The sequence below is a fragment of the Pygocentrus nattereri genome, chromosome 13 (genome assembly GCF_015220715.1).
Source record: "Pygocentrus nattereri isolate fPygNat1 chromosome 13, fPygNat1.pri, whole genome shotgun sequence".
NCBI classification, from domain to species: Eukaryota; Metazoa; Chordata; class Actinopteri; order Characiformes; family Serrasalmidae; genus Pygocentrus; species Pygocentrus nattereri.
The window spans coordinates 41,395,037-41,408,011 of record NC_051223.1 but is presented as its reverse complement, the minus strand read 5'-3'; the positions used below and the strand labels follow the sequence as shown (position 1 = coordinate 41,408,011).

General features: G+C 45.5%; 1 protein-coding gene across 3 annotated transcripts in view; it reads right to left on the bottom strand.

Annotated features, from left to right (window-relative positions):
* Positions 1-12,975, bottom strand: part of fam53b (family with sequence similarity 53 member B) — a 44,117-nt gene that overhangs the window by 18,196 nt on the left and 12,946 nt on the right. For all 3 annotated transcript variants that reach the window (XR_005131342.1, XM_037544333.1, XM_037544334.1), the window contains exon 2: positions 830-1,058. Coding sequence is in view for 2 of the 3 variants with exons in the window: in XM_037544333.1 (XP_037400230.1) it covers positions 830-919 (90 nt within the window). In the remaining variant the exon portion in view is untranslated. The remainder of the gene's footprint in view (positions 1-829; positions 1,059-12,975) is intronic.

The following is a 12,975-nucleotide window of genomic DNA, read 5'->3' as shown; positions in this document are numbered from 1 at the left end:
TTTAATGGCCATTTAGCTGAATGTTACTTAAAGATATACTGAACATTTACAAAGACTCAGCGGACCATCCAAATAAAGTGTCACCCAAACCTCTAACGCTGTGAGCTGAACTCCACGTTCTGGGTGTCCTGCAGGGAGAAGTGCTTTTAAAGTGACCGTGTGAATTAACAGAAACCCCGAACGAGTTTTAGTAAAATATTTCAGACGTTTAATTCCATGAATTGTCATCTACTGCAAAATGTACATAATTTTATTATGTATTATAAATGTATTATATACAGTTTTATTCCATTCAATATAAAAAAAAAACATACTGAGAACATTTGAGCTTCCTGGCACCATCAGTGCTCAGCTCAGATGCTCCATTTATTGGAATAAAAATCTCTAATAATAAAAATAAAATTCCAATAATAATTTCTAATAAGAAATTTTCTACTTTTGACACCCTTAAAACTCCAAATATTCATTCAAACTCAAATTTCTAATGGCATGAACCCAAATCCACACACTTCTACTGCTGATTTGGCTTTGATCACTTTGGCTGATCACGTGATGGTGACTTATAACGTACACGACTTCACTTCCTGCAATTTGGGACAACAATGCCAGCTAGCTGGACTCACGGCAAAGTAAACTCCATTAGCTACGTTCCGTAAACTGGAAAGGATTCCTTTGTAATCATATCTACTCATTCCGGGAAAAGGGCCTCATTTGTGGAGGCTGTGCTGGCAGGAAGTTGGATTCTGTGTAATGAGGACTTTGTCAGATACGCTATTGTCTCATTTCATAAACAATCGATTAGCAATCAAGCGGCCCGAGCCGGTCTTACCAGCTCCAAGGTTGACTCTCTGGACGTTACATCATCCACACCCTTCTTGTCCAGTGTTTTAGATTGGATAATCACCATAGCAACACACATCTTTGCCACAGCCCATTCCAGCACATGGAAGATCTAGTAGCGTCCATCTGCATTCGGCGCTGGCTGATCAGAGTTCGCGCTCCAGTCCACTCCAGACCCCCTGTTACTTCTGGAATGCTCCTCGGTCGCCCTCTCGACCCTGCGGACACAAAAGAAAGACACGGGTCAGCCTTCGCCCTCCCACACCATCGTAAAGCAACAATACGAGCAGCAGACAAGAGGCTGCGACTGGCCAAGCTTTCTTGCCCAACGTAACTTCCTGAAAACACTGAAACAAACTCAACAACTTTGTCTGGCCAGGACATGAAATCTCTGACCACACCAGTCACAGCAAACACAAGCCCAAGGAAAAACGTCTCAAGACCAACTTCACTTTGGTCTCAGGAGAGATCAGGCAAATCTCAATCCTCCTGATTTTTAATGAAGGAACCACTGAATTTCTGAATTCTCCCTCCTTTAAAAAAGACTTTTAAAGATTAAGATTGAGACCCTTATTAGTCCCACAAGGGGGACATTTCACCTCCGCATTTAACCCACGAAAGCACTGAAACACCACACGCACACACACTAGTGAATAGACACACACACACTAGGGGGCAGTGAGCACACTTGCCCGGCCGGAGCGGTGGGCAGCCCTATCCACAGCGCTTGGGGAGCAGGTGTCTTGCTCAAGGACACTTCAGTCACGTACTAGCAGCTCCGACGACCTTCCGGTCAGAAGGCCGGTTCCCTAACCTCCAGCCCACGACTGCCTCCTAGCGACGAGAGGAGATTAACAAGTGCTTAATTGTAAGAAGCCCTGGTGACAAACGAGAAAAGCAGGAGTTCTGGTTCTTCACCATCAGACAGCTGAAAGACCTACAGACAGTCGTGGCAACACTCTACAGAGCCAACACCTAAATATGCAAACTTATTTGCTTAACCCCACCCCCACATGTTAATCAAATAAACAGTAACTGTGCAGACGAATGCACAGTAAAACAATTCACTGCTCTCGGAAAAAAACCTCGCACCTCAGAAAATCTCACCCTGCAGTATTACAGTCTTTAAATATGTTACTTTGGGGATGAAATATCCCATCATTCTACCACCTCAAACTAAGACGTTTAGGTTTTTTCACATTTTATTCTTTCCTAGACGTAATTTTAACTCTACAAAGTTTGGTCAGCAGGGGGAGCAGTGCGACCTCAAACTCCACCTACAAGCACAGCAATTGGCTCATGAGCTGCTGAACACTGTCCTTTCATGGGGTCACTGCCGAAACATCTGCACGTATTAGTGAATTATGTGTAAATGAGGTGCTGGTAGGCGCTTGATTTCACGCACTGAGGCCACTTCATTTGCGAATCTCTCAAATCTCTGATTGTTTCCACACCGTATGAAAGTCAGAATTTCATTAAAGTAATTTAAGGCACTTACATTTTTCGCAAGTCCATGAGTCCAACAGTGCCAGCCAAAAAAAACAAAACTAGCTAGTATTCAGATAAACCGGTCTTCTCACATCTGCTACAGGATCACGTATACAAACCAAGACCTACAGAAGGCGTTGACACCACACTAAAGCCCTATTGAGGTGTGTAGGACCATAAAAGAGCCACGACCTGGTCCCTTCCTGAGAATAACGACGGGACAGTCGGGCGAGTGACTGCGCTTCCTTGCGTAATCTCTCCTTACTGCATGGAGGGCCTTCAAACTGAACTGGTGTCCAGAGGTTAAAGCGAAGTCATGTAATCTGCTCCTGGAGACGGGCTGCGAATAGCAGTGACCTTGCGGTTATCAAAACATACAGCCCTTCTTTCAGCTTAAAGCGGCACGCCTTGCACTGTAAACCAGCTGATTGGAGCCATATGCACGTCTACAGCCCTGTGAACAATCACTCGTTTCACTTGCTGGTTTACAGGACCGTCAATCATCTCTTCTGAGCAGAGATGATTATACGCACCAAAGTACAGACCAGTGGTCTTGTAAAAGCGTCTGCACAAGCCTGAATGAAAATAGCTGCTCGGATGTTATAAAAGGTAACTATGTTCCCGGGCAAGTTTGGAAACACTGCATTTGAAGAAGTTATTTTTGCTGAGAGGTAACGGACAGTGGACGGTCCTGTGTTCACAAACACAGAAAAAATGGGTTTTATAAAATGTGCTTTTGTGATCAAGTTGTTTCATTATGGCCCAGTATGTTTTTCTAAATGCCTGTGCACGAACACATCAGCCCTTAAACATGTTTAATTATTCAAAATTATACAACAGTTAGTTCCGGTCACGCGAGCCGGTTGGTCGAGAGGCGTCTAACTGCGCTGTTATTTCACCAGAACATCACAAACACTATCACTCCACTGAGACGCCGTTGCTAAGCAACGGCTTTGACAGCTGTAGGAGACGCTCAAGCCAGATCGCATTTGACCGACAGCCGATTTGGTCCGACTCTGAAGACGAGACAAACTGTCGTCTCCACTGAGCAGCTTTTCAGTCGGCAGCTGTGACAGAAGAACAGCTGAACAACCTGGAATCAGCCAGAAATGAACCCAACACCATTCGCCAGACGGGTCTGATCTTCAGAGTCGGACCAAATCAGACTGAGCCGTAAAACTGACCCAATATCAGGTTCAGCTCAGTTTGGTCAGTTTCTCCAGATCAGTATTAATGTTGTTTTGTTCCAGCCGGTCTGTGAAGCTTCTTACAGCCCGTTTAGTTTGGCGAATGGTGTTGGGTTCATTTCTGGCTGATTCCAGGTTGTTCAGCTGTTCTTCTGCCACAGCTGCCGACTGAAAAGCTGCTCAGTGGAGACGACAGTTTGGGAATTTAGTGTACGGAGCTGGAGAACGAACTGCCGGCTGAGCAGCGAGTGGGCGGAGCTCGTTACTCTGACGTAGCAACGAGCTGCTCGTTAAGGAGCTATAATTAGGAGGAAGGAGCTGAACATTAAAACATATTAAAGCCGCGTTCACGGCCAGTTTATTCATTTCTTACTGTATTTATTTAACTGCTGTATTAAAGCAGTAGAGCGCTCGAGGAGGGAGTTATCACCAATAACATTTTTTTGCTTAAATAGCCCCCAGATTATTACTGAAACCGAGAGAGCAGAAACATAACGAGTGCAATCAGCCATATGGACTCATTACCATCACCCACAACTCAGGACAGCAACTGTCCGCAGGCATTTCTGTGTTTCGTTTACCAGTAGTGACCGTCCTCGGGCAGAACAGGAGCTCGGATATCAACGCTCTGGTTGGAACGTCTGTGAGGGTGTTTGCCTTTCGGCCTCGGAGAAGCTTTTCGAGAACCAGCTTTGATGGCGAAGAGCGTCAGCCAGACTCAGGAGCACCAGCGAGACGCAGGAAGTCTGTTCCCTTAATCGCTGGGGTTCGATCTTGGACGTGAACACAGAGGCCTGGTTTAGGCGTTTCCATCAAAGAGCAAAGGAGAAAAAAGAAAACACTGCATTCAGCCTCCAGTCACGGAAAACCAGGAACATTCCAGACCTGCTGGAGGGCATTTATACATCACTGATAACTCCCTAGTGAGGACCACCAAGCCAGGCTGATCTTTGACCACCGTGGTAAACAAAAAAGGACCAGTCCCTGAAACGCGGCTTTGTTCAAGTCAGAGAGGATAATAATTCAATCTACGGCCAAAAACCCAATTTACACAGCTCTCCTTTACCTTAAATGCAGCTGCTCAGCCAAGATGGGTCTGGTGCCTCAAGTCCTGCACTGGTGCCACGAGGCTAATGTAGCTAACAAGTGATGGAAGCTCATATCCCACCAATGAGCATCCAAGTCATCAATACTCAAACTGTGCTGTTATGAAGTCTCTAACAGGCCTGAGAATTGGCTTCTGACACTGGATGACACACATATTTATAAACAAGGCTGGTAGTTTGGTGCAAAACCTGCTTTCTTTACTAAAAAATAAATTACATGCAAAAAAAAACATTTTTATAGATCGACTTGATTCCTCGCCAATGAAGACAATCCAGTTCGCTTCCAGATCCGCAAACCATACACAGGATATCGTCATTATCCAAAGAAAAACACGCAGGTCCAAAAGAGTAACTTTACCGGAAAAAGGCAAAAACACTCTTAAACACTCTTAAACACACTTTACATGTAAATTAATGTTAACAGATTTTATTCCAAGCGATTCTGGAGCATTTTTATTGGTCCATTCCTCACGCAACCTCCCACACAGCGTAAAGGACAGCTGGTGTGTTAAAGTTCTGCAGAAAAAAGTAGAGTTGACATGGTTTTCCTTGGACGAGGAAGATATATTCCATATTCCAAACATATCCCATCAACATTACTGGAAATAAATATTCATAACACGAACACTAGATCTGAAAAACAGGCAGAGACTGCATTACTGTGGAAAAAAGGGGTTAACTGACCAAAGATCAGTGAAGATCAGATTAGGTTCCACTGAGGAAGCCGAAGTCCTCTCTACAGAGTAAAGAGGGCGCTTGGTCAAAGCAGCACAACAGATTCTCTCTCCCCGATGCACTAAAGCCCATCTCGACTGTTTTTAGATACAGACCTTCAAAAATAAAAGCTTAACAGCAGCAGGCGGTCTGCCCCCGAGCCCAGACCGTGGACTCCTCTTTGTTCATGCACACCTAAAAGCCATTTGCTTGCACTGAGGCTTCATATCAACACAGAACCCACAGCCTCAGAGAGTCGAGATGACACGTTTATAAAACTGGAGCTCAAACTGATTAAAAGCTCCAGAGAAAACGAGCCTCCTAACAGCCACCTGGAAGAGCCGGTCAACCCCAAAACTGCCCCCATCAGATAAACAGCGCTGAAAGCTTTGATCTCTCAGAGAGAGGAGAAGATCAAGCTGCTTCAGATCTGAAAACATCCACAGGTGTTTCTGTCCATCCTTCCACCGTGAGAAGACCACTCAGCGCTGTGGGTCTGAAAGGACGTGTAGCTGATCAAGAAGAACCTCACTGAGAAAAGGAGACGGACACATCAAACAAAGAAGCTGGACTGACCGCCCCAGAGTCCAGACCTCAGCACCACTGAATGGGTTTGATCATCAACCAGCTTCTCAGACTGAGCTTTGGAGGCGTGGGAAAAGGGTGGAAACACTAAACACCAACTTTGTGTTTTAGGTTTTTATCCCAGAGGAGAAGAATCACCAAGCTGTCCTTAATCTCTGCCCTGTCTGCACTGTGGGTGCCGTGTTTTGGAAACCCTCGGAGGAGGCCTGCGGGCGCTGGATGGAAATGTGCTGGTGTTCGCTGTGAAAAACGAGCTGGCTCAGCCTGGCAGGGCTTTGGCAGGAGACGGACTTTCTCATGCAGTAACAAGGTCGCTGAGTAAACACAGCTGGATTTTCCTCGACATGCTGACCGTCTGTACCAAACCACACCGGAGTGAAGGGAAAGAAAAGGCTGTGTTCTCATTACAGGCATGAAAGGGCACAACCGGCATGTTCTGACCAAACGTGACACGGACCTGCTTTTTCCAAGCTGTGTGAACGGAGCCACTTCCGCATGTTCTCCTAGGTCTGATCTGATATGTGGCTATTAGGGGTTTTAAAGAGCACCCGAAGGCGGCGATTCAACTACAGTCATTTTAGAATGTGAGAATTATAATAATAATGATATTCTATCAAGTAAAGTTCATGTGTTGGTCAGGGTTAGGGTCATTCTCAGCACTGCAGTAACACTGACGTGGTGGTGGTGTGTTAGTGTGTGTTGTGCTGGTCTGAGTGGATCAGACAGCAGTTTTTAAACACCTCAGTGTCGCTGCTGGACTGAGAACCAAAAACATCCAGCCGACAGCGTCCTGTGGTCAGTGTCCTGTGGTCAGCGTCTTGTGGTCAGCGTCCTGTGGGCACTGATGAAGAACTAGAGGATGACCAACACAAACAGCAGATGAGCTGTCGTCTCTGACTTTACCTCTACAAGGTGGACCGATGAGGTAATAGAGTGGAGGAGGTAGTATCAGTGCTCTGTATGGGCAGAAGCCAAAAACAATAAGGCGTGTAATGTGAACGCATCCAAAGGAGAGATAAAACTGGGCCGCCGCGCTCGCCGCACTGCAACTCCACGCCAGAAACGCTGAGCAAACGGCTTCCCCCAAAACCACGCGCCCTTATCTCCCATCTCCGAGAGCCTCTCTGCGCCGGCGGCACGCTGCGGTCAGCCGAACAGAGCGAAGGGGCTCTCTGTCCACCTCCCCTCTCTCCCACACAGCTCTGAGACCTCCTCACCCGCGGTGACGAATGACTGCTGGTTTCCTCCACGGCAGCCTCCGTCCCCCATGCGTGCTATTTTTGGACACTCCAAATTCCAACAATCACCTCTTACGTAACCGTAACCCTGTAAAATCTGTGGTTATTACATCCGGGTGGCATTACATCACTATTTAGATCTAAATAAAAGAACTACTGTGACATCAATTACATTTACAACCGATTCAGGTTTTTTGTCGACAGGTTCGGGTCAAAAATGACAAACAAGCCAAAAACATAAGAGATGGTCTTCACGCAAAACAAGACTGTCCACACAACAGCACCGTTTCTTCAAATATAAATAATATTTCCTCGTCTACATACAAAGTACCGACTGTATGCGTTAATACACGCGGCTTTTAAAGCGACAGGTGTCCAACGGATAAGCCAACGAGCAGCAAACTAACAAAAGCCACAGCATGGAGGAGCTCCAGTTCCCCTGTGGGAGCCTCCACTGTGAGACGAGTCCACTGAGAACCCCTTTAAATTTAAAATTAACACTAATAACGTACTCTTTAAAACGTTATAAGCACTTTTTCTTGACCCACAGCAGTACAGGCTGAAGCCCAGCTGGCTACAAGTCCACAATTACACGTGTACAGAACCACTTGGAGCAGACGTTACCATGACAACCAGCATCACGTGAGTCCAGTCAGAGTGAGATGAGCAGCAGTGAGCAGTGATTGTGTTCTTAACTGCTTTAAAATGACGTCAGACTCAGGAAAACGTCCTTCACACGTCCTTATTAAAGAAGGCCGAGAGGAAGACGTCGTGCTCTGAGACGCATAAGCTGAAGCTGAGGCCGTATTTAGTTTTTCTGCAGTTTTAACTGCAATAATCTCTACATGACTGTGGAAAATATGATTTAAATGACATAAATAAACAAAAGCCAAATAAATATTATAAACTATATAATAAAAGTCCCCCAGGCGTCGTGTCTCTGGTGTTACTGTGTCTCTTATTTTGAAATAAAAGTCACTCTGATGACGTCACTCGACCTCCTTTGACCTGTTGTCTGAGGATCTATGGAGAAAAGCTCATGGTGAGTCCACTGTGTCTCTCAGTTCTCAGAGATCTTCTCATTCAGCTCATGATCTCATATGAAGCTTCTAGCTGACGTCACTGGTGTGACCGACTTTATTCTGAGGTCACTGTGAAAAAATAGAAACACAAATGGATTAAATTCCATATTTTAGTGGACGTTCCCTGATGGACAGCGTGTGGTTTGATGTTCTGTAAAATGCACTGATCATTAAAAACGTCTCTGGTGTTTCCTTCAGATGGTCAGTAACACCAGAGACTCCTATGGAGGACAGAAGAGTGGACGTTTCTGTAGGACGACTCCAATACAGGCATTACGGTCTTCTTTAAGATCTAATAAAATGCATCGCGCTTCCAAAAAACAAGCAAAAGAAAAACAGCCAGCAGACGAGGACAAAAGAGACGAGATGTTTGCACAGTCTGTCAAGTTCCACAACCCAAGCCAACAGGAAGAGTAAAACTGCTGTCAGAGCTGATAGTATAATCACTCAGTGTAGATCAAATGAAGTGCCACTCCACGCATGTAGTGTTACGCCTATATACACTGTACACACACGCCTGCTGGCACTCTAACACGGCCCATGTGCCCTCGGGGTGAACGCTGGCTACCGCAGCAGCCAAAGACTTTCTGGCTCGTTCACCCGGTAAACAAAGACGTTATTTGTACCAAAATTCATGTAAGCATGAGATTAGACTGCTGTGTGTGATGACATGTCAATCATACGCAGAAAAATTTTAATTCAGCTTCACAAATCGTCGATGAAAAGGTCATTTGACCAATTCAGTTGTTGAGATGTTTGGTGTGAAGTGGTTCAGACGTCTTTACAGTGGTGGTGATGGGAACCAGGCGTCGCCATGACTACAACACAGATATAGACACTTTATTTACCATCCAGAACCACCAGAGAACCTACACGAGTCTCCTGAGCTTATATGGAATGCTGATGATGGAAAATAGTGGAAAATCTGGAATAATGAGTTTTCTTTGGGGACTATTTTGCCGCACAGCGCCCTGCATGTCTCCCTCCACCATGAATGGAGTTGAAGTTCTCTAAACTCTCATAAAACAGCGTCTCAGTCATCAGGCAGTGAATTCAGAACCAGTTCATGTAGGAACTTTCTGTGAGGAGGTTTTAGAGGGACGTCTGGTTCCCATCACCACCACTGGGAACGGTTCTGACTCTGTTTATCTAGAACTGAGCGTTTGAAATAACGTCTTTAACGTCTTGTTTCTGTATCCTGCGCAAGATGAAGGCTGTCCTGGTTGATTTTAAGATAATAATTCAGTCAAGAACTGTTGTTGCTCCTTTGTGCAAACAGGGAACCAAGCCAGCTTTTTTGCCACCACAGCAGGGCTGAATATCCACAGCCCTCGGGTCACAGAGGACACGCTCTGCTGGAAAGGCTCGGCACAATGAGCAGGACAGTCCCTGGCCCGGAGCCCGGTGGCTGCCCGGCACCTGAAACCTGCGGCACTAAACGAGCTGACACTCAAACCCTGCCGTTCAAGCGTCCGCCGTTAAAGCTGCCGAGAGGAGCGGCGGCGAGGAATTCGGTCCTGTGGGGGAACGAGGCCGGTTCTGCGTTCTCCTTTTTCTGTCCCAAGGCCACAGGGCTGCCGAGACACATGGTTCTGACCCGTTTCGCTGCTCTGCATTCAGCTTCACACATGTGGAAGGAATAGTTTGGGAAAAGGAGGAGCTTGGAGTTACAAGCCTGATGTAGCTGAGGAACAAACGCCTACAGCCAGCCAATTAACCCAGCTAACAGCAGCAACAGGAACCTGGAATTCCTTCCATTTTTATAGAAAACAGCTCCGTATCCTAAACTCTGGACATTCCAATCCAATTACACGTTTAGTTGGGAACATGGCATTTTTTTTCTGCCATTTTAGTGCACAATTTCCATTTGCTGAGATAAAATTTTGTTCCTTAAGGGTTCTTTAGTGTTCCATCTAGAACCATTAACACTCAAAGAACCCTTTGCATGATTTGAAAAGCTTCTTCAGATCATTTTAGTGCACCATTTCTATTCATCTGCCAACATCAGGGGGGCAAGATATACAAAAGATTATGGTTCTTAAGGTTTCTTCAGAGTTCTACATAGAACCATGAACACTCAAAGAACCTTTTGTGTGATGAAAGGGTTCTCTGTGTGGTGAAAAGGTTCTTCAGATTATTCTTCAGATCATTTTAGTGCACCATTTCTATCTGTTTGTTGAGATCAACATTTCAGGGGGGAAACACACACCCTTAAAAATGATGGTTCTAAAGGGTTCTTTAGTGTTCTACCTAGAATAATGAACAATCAAAGAACCCTTTGCAAGATTAAATGTTCTCGGCATCAAAAAAGGGTTCTTCAGATTGATGGAGAATGTGCAGCACATGGTTCTAAGGGTTCTTCTATGGCAACAAGCTTGATATGTCAATAAAAGAACCCTTTTCAAAAAGGTTCTGTATAGAACTATCCACACGAGCCCACATTACCACAGACTCGCTCCACAGCGCCAGCGACAAACTACAGAAGCAAACCTCAAGACTCCAACCGACTCGGCTGCTCAGCTACATCCAGAGTAAAGCTGAACCCCCCACCCGAGAGGAGCTCGCTCACGCCGGAGGGGATACATGCAGGACAAGAAGTTCTGGAAAGCTCGACTCCACATTCGGAAAGATAAGAAGACGAGATTTTCTGTTGCTGTTTCGGCAGATTTCGGCCGAGGTCAGAGGAAGCGATGGCTGGAGGAGATGATGCTGGAGCTGTGCTGTGTGAACAAGGCAGGTAACGGAGCGTGGCGGCAGATGATGTGGAGAATCAGAGCTATAAAGATAATAATCAGGGTTTCACTCAAGAAGGAACACAGCTCAGAGGAACATCTATGTGGCCGTCTGTTTGCATGGAAGCACGGTTTCCAGTGGTGGACAGTAACTGAGTATCTGAGTAACTGAGTATCTGAGTAACTGAGTATCTGAGTAACTGAGTAAATGTAATGAGTTTCTGTACTTTAGTATTTTCTTTAGTGTATCTGTACTGAAGTTTCTCCGTTCTGGGCGTCTTTCTCCTTTCACTCCACTACATTTCAGAGTCTAATATCCGACTTTTTCCTCCTACATTTTGAGAAATCTGTCGTTCCTTTTGGTTTCTGTGTGTATAAAAACGTAACATGTCAAAACGAAAGAAGCGCAAAGCCAGAGCACCAATCAGGGCCCAGCGGTCACTTTGTTTAGAGCTGGTTTTGACCTGTTGGTCATACCGACCCAGTGCAGCACGCGGTTCAACGTCAGCGCAGCAGCGTAAAACTTTGGGAGAGTCTGTTCAACATAAATGATGAACTAACCTAACTTTGTGTAAATAGAGCTCAATATAGAAATATGTCCACATATGCAGTCGAGACTGACGCGGCTTTTTTCTGAATTTCTACAAACACCATTTCATTTTATAGTAAATGAGTTTGGGCTGGTTTATGTTTATGAACAGACGCCTACAGATCAACATAGTAAAGGAGCTCATCTGTGATCCTGAGTTTAAAGCCAGTTTTTATTCAACTTAAACTTGGAACTAAGTTGTAAATAAATCTGAAACTGAAACTTTGCTTGTGTGTAAAAAGTGATTTCAGAGCCACTCGGTTCTCCCTGATGGAAACTGTTTACCTTCAGTGTTTTGTGCTTCTGATCATTTTAATAGACGTCAGCGTCACTAATTAATGACGTTCTATTAAAAGACTGGTTTACCAAGAGAGACGCTGGAGGACTTTCACCTGAAATGAGTTCATGAAGCCAGTCTGGTTATAAAAATGATAACAGGACATCAGAGCCAGAATTCCTCTTTTAGTACTTTTACTTTATACTTAAGTACATTTGAAGGGAAATACTTTAGTACTTTTACTCAAAGTACATGGTTTGTGTACGTCATCCAGCACTGACATTTTCTCAGTCCAGTAACTACAAGCATCACAGTAAACACGGACTTTACAACAAGAATTAAAAAGGGAAATTTGAGGCGTTTTCACAGCTTGTAGAGCTTCTGGTGAGCTGCTGTAACACGGAGCTGAACACACCCAAACAAAACAACATTACTGTCCTCTCTTGGCCTTCGTCACTACGACCCGGCCTCAAGCTCTGCTCATCACTCTCACACAGCCGGAGTCCCACTCGCATCTAAAACAGCCCAAACAAACCAAAAACAGCGTCCGACAGAGTCCGAAACCGCATGAAGCCTTCAGAGGCTACGAGCTTCCACGAGCTGCAGGGCTTAATAACAACGCCGCTCTGCACTGTGACTGACGGCGCTGATGCACTGTGGTTAGGATGTTCGCTCAAGGCACAACAAAGCACAGCCATACATGCGACGAGTTAAGGCTTGGGAATCGCCATGGAGCATTATGGGATTGTTGCTCCATACGGACTGGGTTGTGCTTTACTCCACTGCATTCCACGCTTTGCACTGCGCTTGGTGATGTAAGGCTTGGATGCAGCTGCTCGGCCATGGAAACCCATTCCATGAAGCTCTCTACGCTGTTCTTGAGCTGATCTGAAGGCCACATGAAGTTTGGAGGTCTGTAGTGATTGACTCTGCAGAAAGTCGGTGACCTCTGCGCACTATGCCCCTCAGCATCCGCTGACCGCTCTGTCATTTTACGTGGCCGACCACTTCGTGGCTGAGCTGCTGTCGTTCCCAATCGCTTCCACTTTGTTATAATCCCACTGACAGTGGACTGTGGAATATTTAGTAGTGAGGAAATTTCACGACTGGACTTGCTGCACAGGTGGCGTCCGATCA